Genomic DNA, 17,715 nt, shown 5'->3' on the forward strand with positions numbered 1-17,715 from the left:
TGCTCTTGAATACATCATGACAAGTTGTGGTTCTAATGAGAGAGGGCCATTCATTCTGGGTGGAAAGTTCCCTGTGTCGACACAGAAATGTTATTAATTAAAGAGAGCTACCTGAAGCAAAAGATGAAAGGAGCACCAGACCTGCCAAGCTAAAATATGAGTGGGGATACAGCCTCGTTAGGCACATGGTCCTCGGGCCTCTGAGTGCTCAGCAGGAGGATTCCTTTAGCCTGTTGCAAGGAGCTATCCTCCAAGTTTTAACAGCTCCAGGGATGGATTCAAATACCTGCATAGTCTGCTTTAGTGCTTGGACCTCATCCTGCACCTAGGTTGGAACTGCCACTAGTCATCAAGCAAATTGCATTGATGTAGCATTGATTGGTGAGGGTAACATGCCTCTGAAGGGCTAAGGGAGCTGCTGACTGCAGGAAGCAGTTTTAGTGGGAAAGAGGGTACTTGGTGCCTGCCAGGGTTGAGCCCTTATAATGTAAGCTCTGCAGTGTGGTTTATCTCCTCTGAAATGTCAAATTCCCTCCTTCCGCATACGGAACTGGTTTGCCTGCTCTTAAGCACAGTATGAATTAATCTTGGCAAGCAAAGAAGCATTTACAATGTGTGTTCCTAGCTACAGAGCTCAGGTATGGTGAGGTTAAGTGATATGCCTGTGGTTGGGGAGGCAGAGGCAGAGACAGGAGCTGAAGCCACATGTGCAGAATCTCAGCCCAGCACCTTAATGTCAAGACCATCAGTTAATCCTTCTTCCAGCTCTGGATCATTCTGCAAATGTGTTGAACATACGTAAAAGTATGTGGCTTTGGTCTGTGTACCTCTAACATGAGGATGCTGGTGCTGCATTTACTGTGGCTCATCAGAACATGCTAATTTATGTCTTTACAGGAAACTACTGCTCAGAAGTTTTTTATTTTCTTAAATAAGTGTTAAAAGGCAAGTACTTTTTAATATAGTGATAAAACACAGTGAAGTGTCCTGAAATGTTTATAGCCCTTGGTGCTCTTCCTAGGTTGCATATTAGTAAATTCTGAGCAGTAAATTACACTATTGCTTGATTTTATCTTACTATTTAAATTCTTTCTTTACAAGTTACACAGGCTGGGAGGATGCTTGCCTTCTCAGACCAGCTTTTAGCATGGCAATGAGTTGGTCTTTCCAACCTTCTGTCCTGGAGGCTTTGTTTGAGATCAACCTTAGGTCATGAATGAAGGAGGACTGGTGGTGTTAGTCCCTTGTTCATGCTGGTTTTTTTCCTAGTACCCAGGAGGGATGTGGTAGTCTTTGCCTGGGGGAGAAATTGCAGACAACTACTGAATTGAGTGAGTGGGACCTTTTAGGTAGTGGTGGGGAGAAGCAGAAGGTGTAGGTTGGGCTGGCTGGATGGCAGCAATGCAGGAGCTAAGTTCAGACAGTACTGGTGTGGTTTAACCCCAGCCTGCAGCTGAGCACCACACAGCTGCTCTGTAACTCCCCCCTGGTGGGATGAGGGAGAGAATCAGAAGAGTAAAAGTGAGAAAACTGCGAGTTGAGAAAAAATGGGTTGAGATAAAGACAGTTTGACAAGTAAAGCAAAAGCCACACACACAAGCAAGGCAAAACAAGGAATTCATTCACTACTTCCCATCAGCAGGCAGGTGTTCAGCCATCCCCAGGAAAGCAGGGCTCCATCATGAATGGTTACTTAGGGAGGCAAATGCCATCACTCAGAACTTCCCCTCCTTCCACCACCTATTATTGCTGAGCATGACATCATATGGTGTGGAATGTTGAGGTCAGCTGTCCCAGCTGTGTCCCCTCCCAGCTTCTTGGGTACGCCCACCCTACTTTACTGGTGAGGTGGGGTGAGAAGTAGAAGAGGCCTTGACTCAGTGCAAGCACTGCTCAGCAGTAATGAAAACATCCCTGTATTATCCCTATTTTCAGCACAAATCCAAAACAGTTTCATACTAACTACTGTGAAGAAAATAAACTCTATCCCAAACAGAAACAGCACAGGTGGTTTTCAGAGTTACAAGAGCAAACTGGTAACAGAAAAATAAGATAGTAATCTTATGTTTAAAAATAATAAAACAATTCCTTTCCAACCAAGATCTTTGGATTAGCTTGTTGTTGTTGCTTTTAGTGGAGATCATTTTGCTCACCAAGCCTATGGTGTATCTTTTCACATGGCTACCTTGGCTGAAGGAAGAGGGTGGTGTGAACTACAGTGCAGGGATTGGACTGAGTATTCAGGGTCAGGAACCTTTCTAGTCAGCTTTGCTGATGGAGTCATTCATGTAATTACATCCTAAAGTGCTTTGCCAGAGCTAAGCACAGCAGCCTTGTGAGCATGCTCTTCTCTAGCACTTACAGGGAGTAGCATTGACTCCATTCACTTCTGCAACCCTTCAGTCCAGCTTTTTGTTTTTCAAGGAAATGATATCACTTATGAAAAATAAATTGTGGATGTTACAGTTCCCCCTCTGTACCCTCTTACATAAAATTAATGTAGCACACTTGGTTTTTGTTGTCCTGCAACAGTTCCCCTGGCTGTCTCTTGTTCTTGCCTTTGTTTGAAATCCACTGGCTGCATGAGCTCTGGGAATGCCTTTGGGTTAAGCTTTGGACATTAAATTTTTGCATAGGGATCATCATGCAGTGGGCTATCACCTTCAGGTCTGCTGCTTGTCTGGCAGGTCACAGGAAAGACATTTGTCATAGTCAGGGCTGTAATGGCCACAGATTTATTGAGCTGTGATGCCCAACATGCTCTGGGAAGCATAGACTCTGCTGCCTGGGAATTAGGATCAAAGAAGTTGGAAGCAGCATGGAAGATGGTGGAGAAGCTTGGAATAAGTTTACAGGGTAGAGGGGAGTGAGACAGGCATTGCATCAAGTACATAATTTCCAGCACTAAACTGTTGAGATAGGACAATGAATGGAGATGGATTTTCCATCCCTGAGTAACTTATCTGAAGCTGCATTTGGCAACAGCCATGCTGAACTGATTGTAAGCCATTGGTCTCAGTGTCATCTGCTTATACAGTAAGGAACCATAATTCCCTCTGCAGCAAGAATTGCTAAGGTGAATTCTGTGCCCAGTGTTATAATGAATATGGGCAAAACAGTTTCAAAATCATTGGGTATGTAATGGGTATTTGGTAAAAAGCACACACCGGCCTCCATTTGTACGAGAGAGCCCTCTAATAGCGGCTCAACATCATGGTTATCCTGGGCCATGGGGAACTGAAAAGCTGGTTGGCTTGGGGACTGTGGAGGATAAACCACTGGAGGGCTGTTTGCCATCTGAGTGTTGTTGTCTACCACATGTATGAAAAACAGGATTAGCTTCACAAAGTGTGAATTCTCTTTATTGCTTCAAAAAGCTTAATTTTTCCAGCGTTAGCCAGATGTAGTGTTTCATGCTGGGGCTGAAATGTCAGCTGTCTCCCTTTGGATCCCAACTCTTCTTAATTCCCAGCTGAAGCCAAACAGTTGCATGTTGGCACCAGAGCTGCCTTCCCAGTGGCTTGGCTGGGAGTGGTGCTCTCCTGACTTCTCTGCTCAGAGAGTTCTGCTTAAAAAATACTGCCAGCCTGGAAGCAGTGTCCTTCCCCTTTTGCTTACTCCATTCAAGCCTTGTGTAAGTCAGTAGCTTTCTTGAAGGCATTTTATTTTGTATGCATGTGTGTTCCTGTTTGGGGACCATTTTCCTGGATGGGTTCAGTCCCTTTCCTTCTGAAGCTCCTGGCTGGCAAAGACCTACTGGGCCATCTTGAGGTCATCCCTGGTATTTTCCCTCCAGCGCATTATCTTCTGCTGTGTCCAGCGATTCTCCATATCCTGAGGAGTGGATGCCTGGGTGTGTGCAGGACTCAAGAGTATGCTGGAGCTATAGACTAACTATTGGAGCTGAGTCTGTTCCATCTGGGAGTCACCTTTTTCTGTGGGTTTGGCCAGGGTACTGCCTTCAGCCTGACACCACTAAGGTTGTGTCGTGTGCTCAAACATTGATCTGGACCGGGTCCTAGCAATGATGTGAGGCATGTGGAGGTTGTACCAGAGGAAAGAACAGCATAGAGAAGGTGGGGGGAAGAATACTGAGGAAGTGGTGTGATATGCTGGCAGGGCTGTGTGCAGAAGGCTTGTGCTGCCCAGGACTTCATCCTGCCTCGGCTCCAGCAGCTTGGCCTGCCTCTCTTTAAGCAGGACTTTCTCCTCTCTTCTGCCCAGCACCTACACTCTGGGACACCCTTTGTTTTCCCTCTGTAGGTGCCTCTTCAGTTTTTCCATCTGGGTGTTGAACCAGGTCTTGGTGCTGACTGTTGGCCAGTGTGCTGGAGTTGCCTGGGCACCAGCTGAGCTCAGCTCCTCATCCCTGTCTGGAGTCACATGTCTCCTTTGCAGACTGGAGTGGAGGGAGGAGGCTGGTGGGTGGTTGCCAAGACCTCTCCTCTAGTTCACTGTGCACCTAGCTCTGAAGAGAACTGTTACATTTTATGGACCATTTAGCTTCCCAATGGTGATCCTAATTCTTCACAGTATGTATGTGCCATTTCTTGGTTATTAAATGGACCCCTGAAAAGGAGCTGCCCTCTGGGTCAGTGCTCTTCCATGCAGCTAATTGCAGGTGGGTTTTGCTTAAGCTGTGAGGCTTAATATTTCCAAACTCCCTGTGCTAAGAGGGTGAATTAATACCCAGGTCTCCCTGCAGCTGTGGGAACTGACCCTTGTGCACCATCAGTAAGAGTCAGGAGAAGAATGCTTATACAGGGAGCAACTCAAACTTTGAATTGGTTTGGAGGAAGTCCACTTGCTTTATGCATTAAGATCAAGAGCTCTTTAAGGGCTGGCTGGCCAGGTGTCTCAGTCTTTCATCTCTATATCCTTATATTGTGTGACACTTTGGGTGCCAAAATAGCTCCCATTCCTTGGGGGCCCAAGCAAGGTCCACACTTACTGGGAAAGGACTGACAAGTCAGCTGAACAATGGATGGCTGTGGTTGCACAGCAGGTGTGACATGGATGGATGGGAGGTTCTGGTCAAGTCACTGTGTCACGTATCAGAAAACAGAGATGGCAAGCTGTTAGGCTATATATTTCAGGTGTGAGGAAGCTGCCAAGGTCCCTGGCATTGTGAAATGCTAAGTGAAATGTTACTGCCACGTGGAGCACAGCAGTGTGTCAGTGTTAATGAGACTGGTGTAGGGAGAGCACATGTGGCCAGTCTGGAGGGTTAATGTCTGCAAGAGTGATAAGTTTAGACAGGGGTTTGTCATCAGAGTTGCCATGCTTGGGAAGCAGTCTAATGGCAAGATCACATGAAAAGAAATTGGAGCTTCCAATGAGAGCACTAAGAGTCATCAGTTGCCAAAGTTTTTTTGCACTTCCTTCAGGCCTGAAGCTAATTGCTGGCTTAAGGGGCTCTAAGTACCTGGGTCTTGCATAGGCTTTACAGGTAAGGTGAAATTAAGAAGGGGCTAAGTAATTAATTCCTCTTGCTGTGACCAAGATAGGAGATGATTCTGACTTGCCCCTTCTTCTCAGAAGTTTCTTTAGAAGCTGGTGAGGACTCTGGTTGTGAAACCCAGGAAGCAAAGAGGATCCCTGGGTGCCTGACAGTTCCTTTTCTCTGCTGGTTCTCTCTCGCAGGCAGCCTCGGGCTGCCTGTCTCTTTGTTAAGAGAGTGACAGCAATGTGACACCGTGAAAATAATTACTAACAAATCACGGTGGTGACTGCAAACAGCTCGCTGTCTTCAGAGGCATGTCAGGGAGCATTAGAGCAGGGCCGTGGGAGCGGCAGAGCGGCTAGGGGCTCTTTCTCTGCTGGAGGCTGAGGGAAGATCTTTGGAGACCTTTGGCACCCACCACCCCCACATCCTTCCCTTCTCGTTGGCTTTTACTTTCTTTCCTCCCTTCCCTGCCTTTCCCATCAATAATTAAGCCCACTAATTGCACAGTGAGTTCAGGAAAGCTGCAAATGGTAAGTCTGGGCTTCTGCCTTCTTTGGATTCAGCAACCAGCTGCAGAGCAGCAGAGGAATTTCTGAAGGGGTATTGTGGGCAGAAGCACATCCAAGCTGCATTTCCTATCTTGCAGCCCTTGTGTGCTGCCCTGTGTAGTAATCTACATTAGCAGTGTGTCCCTAGGAATTCATGAGGTACAGTAGGAGAATGGCCTGTGTCTCATCCTCAGGAGCCTTCAGTCTCACTGAACCTGAAAGTAGGCTTGTATTTGTGTAGAGCATCATGGCAAATGTGCAGTTGACTGACATCTCCAGGAAAAAGAGTTGGCAGAGGAACAAGAAGGCCTTCCAGGATGCAGTAGGGATGGTGCCGGTCAGCATGGCTGAAGCTGCAGGGAAAAGTGATCCCTCAGGGAATAAACAGCAGACAGGTCATTGGTGGAGAAGGTGGTTGGTACCAAACAGAGCACCTGGAGGAGTCTGTGCAGGGATGAGACTGCTGTATTGGAGTAAGGACCCTTCTACAGAGCTACACAGAGTATGAGGAGAAGCCCTCTATAAAACTTATTATATTATTATAAAGCTCCCTTCAAAGGGAAAGTCTAGCAGAGATACTGATATGAAACTGAAAAGCAGCTGCTGACTTAAGTATCCTTCAGCAGCATTGATAATCAAAGCTGTGGACAACCTTTGAGAGGGGAGCTCATAGCCTTGTCTCGTTGTTCTTGGTGGTATTTCACCCTCCAGTTTGAGAGGGCTCCCCATGCAGGGGAGCCCTTGCAAGTGGAAGCAGAAGGTGCAGGTGGGAGCCTGCTCCCAGGCACCTGCTCCACCGAGCAGCCCTCTTCTCCATTCCCTAGTTACTCAAGTGATTTTCCCGACTGTCACATCTGTAATTAATGTTGCTGGCGTATGTGGCTGGATGCAGAGTGGTGGAGGGGGGAGGGCTGGCTTCAGAGGGTGGCTGTAACAGCCCCACTCTCCAACTCATACAATATTTATGCAGGGCTGGGAGTCAGCGGCACTGACCTCTGGGTCGTGCTGTTAAACAGCTCCCGCAGCCCCTGCATCCTAATTGCTGCACTTGTCCTTTGCTCTGGAGGATTCGTTGCTCCTTCTCTCCTGCGAAACAAATACTAATGGCAGCTTGTGCTTGGAGGTGGGGAGTGGTCTCTTTCTCACAAGGAAAAGACAAACTTGTTTCCCCTCATGCAGATGTAGTTAGCAGCTGCACAGAAACCTTCTCAGACCATCTTACTCAACGTGCCAGGCTCCCTGCTGCTGCCAGCCTGGAGGCTGTGCCAAGAGCTCATGAAGCTGTTGTGTGATTTTTGGATTTGTGTGTCTTCAGGGGGGTGGGGAATAGATTTACCCCATCCCACTGGCTCCTTGCAGGGTTTCTTTCTTCCCTTTAGTTGGGAGAGGGAAGAAGCAGCAATCATAGGCATCAGTTGAAACAGTGGACCTGGATGATGTGGTGCCGGAGGAGAGCAGAGATAGAGCCAGGAAAGAACAGGGGTTCAAACAGCATCATGAGACAGAATGGAATATTTTCTAGAAAATAAATTTTCTGCTTCAGTGAGTGGGAAGAGAGGTGATGTAGAAGGCTAGAGACCCTCTGTGGATGAGGGCCTTCTGCCCCCTTGCAAGCAGTGCAGCTGTGGCTAGACATGGAGAGGTTTTTCACCTGGCTGGCAGGGCTCTCAGCTGATTAAAGTGGTTCAAGAAAGCCGAAAGGATAAAGCTTTTTGACTGCTAGAGCCGCTGTGGCTTTCCCCCAGTGCAGTTCAGCTGGGCTCTGTCCTTCTTGGGGCTTCACATCGGGTGTCTGCCAGTCCAGTGACCCAACTGGCTACCCACGTCCCTTATCCTGCCTTCCTGAGTTGGCAGGTCCTCTTTGTGACTGGAAAAGTGCTGTTTAGACTGGAGACTAATGGCCTTTTAGTGACATGATTGTATTATGTTAAGCGTCTATAGGCTTTACCATTAGGCACTAAGCAGTTTATGACTCATAGCAGAGAAGCCCTTGTCCTGAAGAGTTTATGCACTAAATGGTCTGGACAGGCCAGGCATGGGAGAGGCAGGGTTTCCTCCAGCCTGTTACACAGCATGTCTAAGTAAGAACTGGGATGGGATGTGTGGTCTCAGTTCCAGAGCATCACCTTGCTCTAGGTCTTGCATGCTTTGATTTTTCTGAGGAGAAATACTTCTGCAGTGGGAATTGTGCAGAGGGAGAAGCAGCGTGTTTAATGCTAGCTTTGTTTTTGTGCATGTTTTGAGGAGGTTTAGGCACAATTCATTGTAGGTGCATCCATTGCATCAGATGTACTTCCTTTTTTTTGGTGCATACAGTATTCTGTAGCAGGAATCTGAACACTCCCTCTTAAAACAGCTAGTATGTAGGCAATTAGTAAATTAGTGTCTGTAGGAAAGACTGCATACAAGACCACAAATTAGGAGAAAGCACATGCTGTGTGTAATCGGGTCCTGCTGCAGCGTGAATCACAGAATAATTTAAACAGAGATCTCTAATCTAGCCCCCTGCTCAAAGCAGAGGTAACTTCAAACTTAGATCAGGTTGCTAAGGATTTTCCCCAAATGAGTTTGAATGTCTCCAGGGGAGGAGATTCCACCACCAGTCTCTTCCAGTGCCTTATTACTTGCACAGTGAAGAGTTTTTCCTGATGACAAATTGGAAGTTCACTTTCTGCAGCCTGCAGTCATGATGAGTGACTTTCACTGAAAATGTGTCTGTGAAGTAGGTGTACACAGCACAAATTTTGTACACTCCTATTCATAAGATGCTATATAATGTCATAGTTAGTAAGCAAACAGACTGTCACAGCAACCTTATGCGTAGAAATCTGGTTTTAAAGGTTCTTCATAGTGTCAGGTTCCCAAGGCTGGGGAGGCGACCTTGTTCTTGGAGACTTTCCAGTTTCTCTTTCCTTATTAGCAGTGTCATGCATTTGTGATGTCAAGGGGAAGTCCACCCAGTAATCCTCCCTGTCTGGAGGTGCTGGTGAGAGCATTTACTCTACCCCTTCACTGATCTGGAGGACTCAGTATGGAGGAGTGCAGAGCTTCTGCCTGCTGCACTCCTAACCTCAGCTGAACCATGGAGCCAGCGAGCTCTGGTTTCCTGCATGGTAATTAAGCAGTTATTTAAAAATCAAAAGGCTCAGTTCTGGTCCTGCTCTCACTGGCTACTTGCAGACTCCAGGTAGAGTTACTCCAGATTTACTCCCCCATGCATAGCAGCAGAATCAGGCTCAGTAAATAGAGCTATGAATCTTTTTAAGAGAAGCTGTTAAGCAGTAGCACATAGATTTATTGTAGCATCATGTGTGTGCAATTGTTGATGAACATCTTCTGTTGGAGGCTGAATACCTGCTGTGTTACAGCCTTGCTTTTAATGTTGAGATAGCATCTCTGCCAGCATCTAGCTGACACACAGACAGATACCCATAAAAGAGCCAGATCTCACATGGTGTTAAATACCTTCATGTTTCATTAAGGTTGATGGCAGTGGAAGGCACACAGTGCTTTGCAGGACAAGCGAGTCACAATGAGCCACTTGCCCTGTGTGCTTTTTGTGGCAGAATTATTTGCCTAGTGCTTTCATTCCTCTGGTTGCAGTCTGAGATAACAGCCTTTTCCATTTGCAGACTAGCTGCTTGGAAAGCATGGGTGTTGAGTTCTCCCAAGCATCTTAGAATCCAGCAAAAATGTAGAAAAGAGGGATGTGGCTGTTAGTATATGACAGGTGATGGAGTTCAGTCATTTCAGCCAGTGCTGCTATGAGTTCTAAGTGTTAAGGCTTGCAGCTTGCCTTTTAAGCTTCCTAGGCAGAAATATGCCTGGTAGAGAGAGAAAGCAGCACTATCCAGAATGGGTACCACAGAAAAAGAAAGTCAAAGTGCCAGGTATTAGCTTTGCTGCTTAGCCTGGGTTTTTTGGCTTCATTACACTAATCTAATTAAAGATTTATGGAAAAAGATAACACACTTCAGTGAAGGGGTTTGTGTGGCAACTGCTTGCCTTCCTGGGCAGCTGGAGTGGCACTAGTTATCTTGTGCATCACCACACCTCCCCAGGCCCTGCAAAACCCACTGGTGCCTTCACATGCTGTGGTGTGTGCTCTTCTCCTGTATTGTGTCTCTCTTATTACAAATGGAGCATGGATGCATTTTAGCTGCTGGTCAGCCCTCATTAATATCCAGAGATGACAGGTTGACATTTGTAAAGAAGACTTTCATTGACCTTCATGTTGTGCATCGGTGCGGTTGCCATGTGGTGCCCTGTGCTGGATGCTTCTTCCTGTGCTGCCTCAGGAATGCAGTTGTGTTAGCAAAGGGGTAGGCTGTTCTGTAACCCTTTGCTGCTGCTGGGAACACAGACAGCATGTCCGAATGTCTCTGCATCCCTCTGCCCATCCCAAGGAATGTTCCCTGTAGAGCATCCATCCATCCCAGTGAGTGGGACTGGAGGGTGTTGTGGTTGCACTCATGGCTCCTTGTGGAGGTTGTTACTTAGGTACTGTGACTTTAATGGAAGACAGCTTTATGCCAGTGATGATGTCCTGTTTGCTTCCTTTTGCGGGCTCCTGTCTTGAGGATTCAGCAGAAGAAAAGCCTGTGCTGCCCAGGCATCCTGCGCTGTCAGTCACCTGTCTCTCCCCCGACCTACCCCATCCCAGCTCGAGGACTGCTACAGCCTGCTCAGCAATGACATTTATTAACAGAGGGGGCTTTGAAAAAAGGCAAGCTGCTCCTGCAAAGGCTCCTCACTGTAACTCCATCTCCTCTCGCCAGCCCGTCTGAGGCAATGGCTGCTGGTGTTGAAATTCATTAGTGTTTCCTGACAGGCGATGGAGGCTGGCTCTGTCTGTTCCCACTTTCCTGCTCTCATGTCCCTGCTTCACGCATTCTGTTATTTAAAGTTGATGTGTGGCTTGTAGGCTTGTTGCACTGTGACAAGTTTGGGGGTGGTTGAGAGAACTGAGGGGGTGGAAGGAAAGCAAAGAGGAAGGGAGGTGGGACCTGTCTCAGGGTTTCTGCGAAAGCCCATAGCTTTTCAGACCCTCGCCAAATGCATTGTCTTTCAACAGCGACTGCTTGTGAATTTTAAGGACAGCCATGCTGGTTTGGCCTGCAATGATAGGGGACAGAGAGGGATGATGCTGTGGTGAGAGCAGGGTGCGGTCACCTGGCAAGGTGACCTTGCCAAAGCCTTGGATTAGACAAGAAAACTGCTCCAGTCTAACTTGAGTTATAGGGGTGAAAGAGTTGAATTTATTTTTTGAGGGGGAGATGTGGATCAGCATTCTTCTGTTTCCCCAGGGTGCAGGGTGGCTCAGGCTGTGCAGTGTGCCCAGGATGCTCCACTCATGTGCAGGTACTGTGGCATCATGCTGTTGGAGCTCTCCTCACCCAGCATAGTGGTTTTGGCAAAGCCCAGCTAGGCTCTCTGTGCATCCATAAGATGCTCCTGCAGAGTCTCATCCCTTTGCATCCCCAGACCATTGGACCTGCCTGGGACTAACTGTTTTAACCAACTTTGGATCAACTTATGGCTGCCTTTTTGGGAGGGTGTAGGTTTACCTAAACTGCTTTAAATTCTTAGTGTTGCTCCAGGTAATCGTAGAATCATCACAGAATCTTGGAATGGTTTGGGTTGGAGGGGACCTTAAAGATCACCTAGATCCAACCTCCCTGCAATGGAAGGGACACCTCCCACTAGGTGAGGTTACTCAGAGGCCCATCCAACCTGGCCTTGCGAGGTTTGGGGCAGACAGATGTGGCTTTGCCTGTCATGGTGCTATACTTCTACTAAAACCTCTCAGGTGCCTTAGCACAAGATTTTATTCCCTCACGGGCTTTCTCTGTTAGGAGAGGGCACCCAAGCTTTCCCCTCTTGGCCTGGCAAACATCCCACTTCACATCAAAACAGGGCAGCATCTCTGCGCAAGAAGGTGCAGAGCCATGTCTTGACCAGCCTTGCTTTGAATGAGGGTGCAAGGCTGGGATGGTTTGACAGCAGCATCCAGGCAGCTTCCTTCAGGTTTGCTTTTCTTTAGCAAAGGATTTCCAGGGCAGGAGCCTGCTTGCCCATTCCTTTGCAGCCTAGTGCAGTGGGGTTGGCTGGAACACAATTAAAATGTTCTGCATGTCTTACAACTCAAGGTCTTCAGGGCATGGATTTTTTGGAAGTCTGAGGCCAGGTCTGTAAAAGCCTAGATTTAATGTCCCTTTATCTTTCCCATAGAGAGAGTTGTTTTAACTGGCTCAATATCAATACAGCCAGTGTGTAGAAAGTGGCCCAATTTCATTGTCTCCTGACATCCTGAACCCAGAAGCAGATGGACATTAACCAGCTCTGATTAGTTGGGAGAATCAAGCATTAATTTTTTATATGCCAGGACCACCTGAGTGACGGAAATCAATTACAGCTGCCCCTCCTCCTGCCATATTAATGTGGTGGCTACGAGCAGAGATGGAGGAACCTGTTGAAATGAGAAACCCCTATTTCTTAGTTTGACCCCCTAGATAATTAGGGTTAAATTGATATGCTATCGCACTGGTGACACATTTTATCTGCTTCTGTTTGTACAAGAGGATACAATAGTGGAGGAAGGACCAATTTGTGCCCTGCTCTAGCTAACCAGACCCAGATAAAAGGTGTCACTAGTACGATAACGTTCTTGCCTCATGCTCCTTTATTGTTGCTCAATTTGCCTTTTTTTTTTTTTTTTAATCCTGTTCTTTTTCTTTCAATACCCTTGGTCATATTTTAACTCCATGCCATCGCATAATGACGCCCTGCTAAATGTGTGTGGAGATAGGCAACTCTGGCTGACAGCCTTCCCTGATAACCGAATTCCAGCCCATCCATCACTAGGCTGCTCTCCTTAACTTAAGGAAAGTGATAACTAAAGCAAGGCCGTTTATCACCGCCAAGCTGTGCGCATCTTGCTGCCTTGGAGAGAGCCAGCTTCAACAGGAGAAATGCAGCCATGTCACCTCGTCTCCCATTTGCATCCTGTTCATCTCCAGGCTCCATTTACCCTGCAGAGTGAAGGAGCAGGGCCGGATGGAAATCAGAGCCTGAAAATGGTGCAGAGTTGCCACTGCTAACCCAGTGGAGGGCTTGGTCTTGGCTGGCAGAGGAGAGCGTGCTACTTGCTGTCACTTGCTCTTCTGTCCCAAGGGGACCTGTGTTTTGGGAGTGGGCAGAGGTTGTGCACTTGCATCTTGCATCTCTGCTTCTGGGACAAAAGACTACCAGAGCTGCATTGGATGCTAGAAAATTCCACAGCTATTTTCAAGTGTCTCATCAAGTGCAGTCATACCTGAAGCCGCAGCACTTGGCTGATGGGGTGGTTCTGAGAGCCAGCCTCCTTGCCAAGGAGTGAGAGCTTCAGTGTTAGGGGAGGCAGTGAGACCTCATTCAAAAGCTGGATGGATCATGGAATGTTGAATGTGGAGCAATGTGCCACCACTTCTCCCTTTCCAGAGGGAGGGCCAAATCCTGAGCTTTTTGATCAAGCAAAGCTGCCCCAGTGACGATAATACCCAGCTCATATGCAGTACTGAGCATAAGAGCATATTTATTACATGAGCTGCTCAAGTGAATGGTGGCCCTAATAAATTGAGGTATTTCCTTGCAGGCTTTGGCACTTCTGTTACCCAGGAGGGCCACAGATATACTTTGTTCACTCTAATCTGGAGAAAATGCTGGAGTTGAGGTTGAGGAGTGGGGGACCACTGCAGGTAACAAACTTGGAGCTGGGGAAAAGACATTGCAGAAGTGACTTCCTTCCTATAGCTACCTGAGGAACTGCTTTCTGTGCAGCGAGAGCCCCTGGTTCCCTGTACTGGGAGTGTTTCATAACCCAGACTAGACCAGACGCATAGGACAACCCTTTGCAAAAGGCAAGTGCACTGAGTGGCTGTATCCCTGCTGGCTTGGAGCCACCAGGCCTGCATCTTCCAGCTTGGGAAGTACGTGATGCCTTGTTCCATGCTTCTGACAGCCCAGGTTATAGCATGAGTGTAGGTCTTCTAGGGCTTGAAAAACTTGGTGAAGTCTCTTCTAGTGCTAACGTGAAATGAGTGGAGTACAAGCATGGAGGGGGAGGAGGAATGTCCTTAGGTCACACAGCTTTACAGGCAGTTTCTGGGTTTGTTACTTGTTTGCAAAAATGGGTCATTTATTTAGTTGACATATTTATTTGGAGCATTTATTTTCTCCAATTAAAGACCCACTGCCCAGCGCCCAGGGCATTCTGCCATCAGTCTCAGGGTGGAAGTAGAACCAGACTGTCCAGTTTGCTGGGACTTTTGGTCCCACAGGAATGGAAATGCTTTAGATGTCATTCATTGCACTGGCTGGCTAGCTGTCAATTCCTGTGGCTAACAAGAATGGTGCTGTACTTGCTTCTTCTGGGCCCTATCCAAATGTTAAGTGAGACGATACTTACTGCTCTTACTGGAGCTAGGCTGAGACCTGTATTAATGAAACGTCTTGGACTGGGAGGAGGAACCCAGCTTTTAGTAATACACCTTTTGCAAACTGCTGTCATCATTCTCTCTAGCTAAATATGAGCAGTGTAAGGAGAGGTTAAGCTGATGATGTGTCTGTATTAGACTGGCCATTTGTTTTGAATTATTCCAATTCTTACAATTTTTTAATTTTTTTTTTATTATTTTTTTTTTTATTTGGGACCAATAGAAGCAGCTTTCCTGGAGAAAAGAGCTTTCTTTGCATGCTGGTTGGGGCTGATGGGGCCTGTTCAGCTATGTAATGGACATGTGTAGTGGCTGTAAAAGGACTGGACCGAGCTGCTGTTTGATGTGACTGTGCAATTGCGAGGAGTGACTCCAGGTGGTGTGTTTCAGCACTATGGTGCTGGCATCAGGTGAGCTGTGCCCAGAGATGGGACCCTGCTGCCCAGTCACATTGCTTACCCTGCAAATCACTGTAGCCCTGCTGCTTGCAAGCTCATGTTTTTGACAGGCTTCCTGGTTTCAAAGAGATTCATCTAGACTTCCTTATTCAGATGTATTTCTATGACTTAAATTATTGCTTCTAAATGATAGCATGTACATCTTTTCAGGATGAGGCATTTGGTTTTAGCACACAGTCTATTCCTTTCTTAGCCGAAGTAGGCAAAACCAAGACCAGATCACTCTGGTACTGTACTATCCTAAGTGTCACATTACCCACAGGTGTCTTATCCGTGTCCCTCCTGCATCTCCTTATTGGGAAACTGCTTTTAGGGCTGAAGAGATGCTGCTCTGTTCACCAGAGGGTTAGGAGCTGGTATGAGCGCTTTGGTGTATCCATCTTGTAACCATATCTGACCAGACCTTGTTCCTGAATTTCATCAAGTCTGGATTATTCAAGCTTTCTGTTAGGGAGAGTGGGAGAAGACTTTGCCCTGGAAATGCTCTGTTTTGGGATGCTTGAGCAGCTGACGCTGGCACTCACAGCTCCTCCCTCCTCCCCTACAACCTCGCTAGGCAGCCCCCAGATGCCTGAGGAAGTTGTGAGAATCCCCATCCCCCTCTGTTTGCAGAAGCTGATTTCTGAGGTTGTGGCTTTTAACATGCACAAACGGGTCTAATTTAGTCATTTATTTAGTTGACATATTTATTTGGGATGTTCCTTTGCTTCAGTTAAAGATCCTGTGACCAGTGCCCCAGGCGTGCTCAGCAGTATGTGAATGAACAAGATCCATCAATTACTCTTGATCAGATCAAACTGGCCAGGGAAAACTCACATAACTCATCTCCCCACGCAGGCTTGGCTGGAGCTGTGTGGCTTTGTGACTCAGCCTTCCCTTCTGAGGGGCACATTGTAGCCCCCTGGCAAACACACTGGGGTTGGGACAGTGTGGGAGAAACAGTTTTTCAAACCCCGGGTGTCCTGCTGTGTCCCTTTAGGCAATCCACCTCTCTACCACTGTTGTTTTGTTTTGTTAACTCTATTCGGGTGGCTCACTGTAGGGAGAGTACGTGTGCTCACAGCTCTGGCTGCTGGTGCTCAAACCCCCAGTGAGACAGTGTGCAGCACCTTGCATCTTCAGAATTGTTACTGCTCTCTTCTTCCAAGCACCTGCTGGAAAACAGCCTCTGCCTCCTTATCCCTAAAAGGCTGGTCCTGTAGCATTACTACCCTAGAAAAGAATGTGTTGTTGCCTCCTTCCCTCCCTCGTGTTTCTTTCAGGCCAAATAGCAAAATGCCAGGGCATGTCAGGTGAAATGTCAGTCCTTCTGTCTGCCCTGTAAGGTGCTGGGTGAGCAGGATGGTTTTGCAGGGATTTGTGATAAGTTCAGCTAGCTAAGGACAGCCCAGATGCTCCAGTTGTGTTTGTGTGTTAGCCACTGTAAAGAAGTACAGCCACTGTGCTGTACTTGCACATATATCCTGTTCAAAATGTCCAGTCTGAAAGGTGACAGCAGCCTGGAAGTGGGTGGATGTATATAAGTCTTCAGCCAAGCTCTGCTTTCTTGAGATTTTTTTGCCAAGAGCTACAGTCCTTCTGATGTGCAGCATGTTACAGCAGACTTGAGTGTCTTTTCCATCTTGGAACGAAATGCACTTAAGAGAACAGTGTTTGTGTTGTCAGGACACTGATTGAATCAAACCTGCTCTTTCTTCTCTCTTACAGGTTACCAGGACAATGCCAGTACTTAGGGCTGCCGGTTGCTGATTACTTCAAACAGTGGATTAATCTGAAAAAGGTACTTTTGTGCAAACTGCCATGGTCCCCATCTCCTTCTCTCCCACCTCCCCTTGTCCTTCTCCTTTCCTCTTTAAGGAGGTGTCTAATAACTACTGCTGTTTTGCATTGAAATGAGTTATTTTCTCAGAAGCAGGGCTGAGCGAGTCCTTCAGTTCCCTATTGTATCTCCTCTAATAGAGTCTTACTGTACTTGATGGGATGTGTTCTACAGCTGGGGAGAATCCCATTGTGGCAGGCACAGTGTGGTGTCTCCACATAATAGTGGGACACTGTGAGGCCCCTCTTCAGCGAAGGCTGTGCTGGCCCCAGTGTTGCTGATTGTTTTGTTTTGCAGCTGTATAAGGCTCCTAGGAGCTTGGTTTCCTTCAGATAAAATTCTGGTTGATAAGCATGTGGAAATATTCCCAAATAAAACTCAGTATTTCCCACTGTGCTGTAGGGAAGGGGGAGCTGTCTCAGCAGCACCTCCACCTAAGAAACTGGTGGTCACTTTGCAAAGGAAAATGACTTGGACTTCACTGTCTGGTGACTTGTCTTGCTCTATGCCTTGTCTGGGTGGTTAAAGAGCAGCCTAATGTGCATCCACAGGGTCACTTGGCACAGCTGTTCCATCTATACAGAAAAATGTAGCGATGCCATAAGCCACAAATCAAAGGGGGGAAGAAAAGAACAAGTGTGATTACAAGCTAGCAGCAGGGTGAGGGGGGAGGCTGGTGTCTGTGCACAAGAGAAACTGGGGTGGTCCTCCTGGTTAAACCTTTGGATGAGTATGATTCCCTTCCTCCATCCAATTTCATGTTTTATTTGAGTTTCTGTGCCTTTTCCTGATAATTAGGGGTCTTGGTAAGTGAAATGTACTTGTAAACAGCTTGTTGTACTTGTAGGATTTTCTTTTGTTCTTTTATTTATATATTGTTTCAAATGGAAACATGAGTGACAGGCTGAGCGGCCGCAGAAGGACAATTTGCATGATCTGTTCCATCAAATAGGGTAGAACATGAACTTAA

At 47.0% G+C, this 17,715-nt stretch overlaps 1 protein-coding gene across 1 annotated transcript in view; it reads left to right on the forward strand.

Annotated features, from left to right (window-relative positions):
• Positions 1–17,715, forward strand: part of ERI3 (ERI1 exoribonuclease family member 3) — a 127,319-nt gene that overhangs the window by 26,979 nt on the left and 82,625 nt on the right. The window contains exon 5 of the mRNA XM_010006561.1: positions 16,634–16,706. Within this exon, the coding sequence (XP_010004863.1) occupies positions 16,634–16,706 (73 nt within the window). The remainder of the gene's footprint in view (positions 1–16,633; positions 16,707–17,715) is intronic.

This window comes from Chaetura pelagica, unplaced genomic scaffold (genome assembly GCF_000747805.2).
Source record: "Chaetura pelagica isolate M959 unplaced genomic scaffold, ChaPel_1.0 scaffold69, whole genome shotgun sequence".
In the NCBI taxonomy this organism is placed as follows: Eukaryota; Metazoa; Chordata; class Aves; order Apodiformes; family Apodidae; genus Chaetura; species Chaetura pelagica.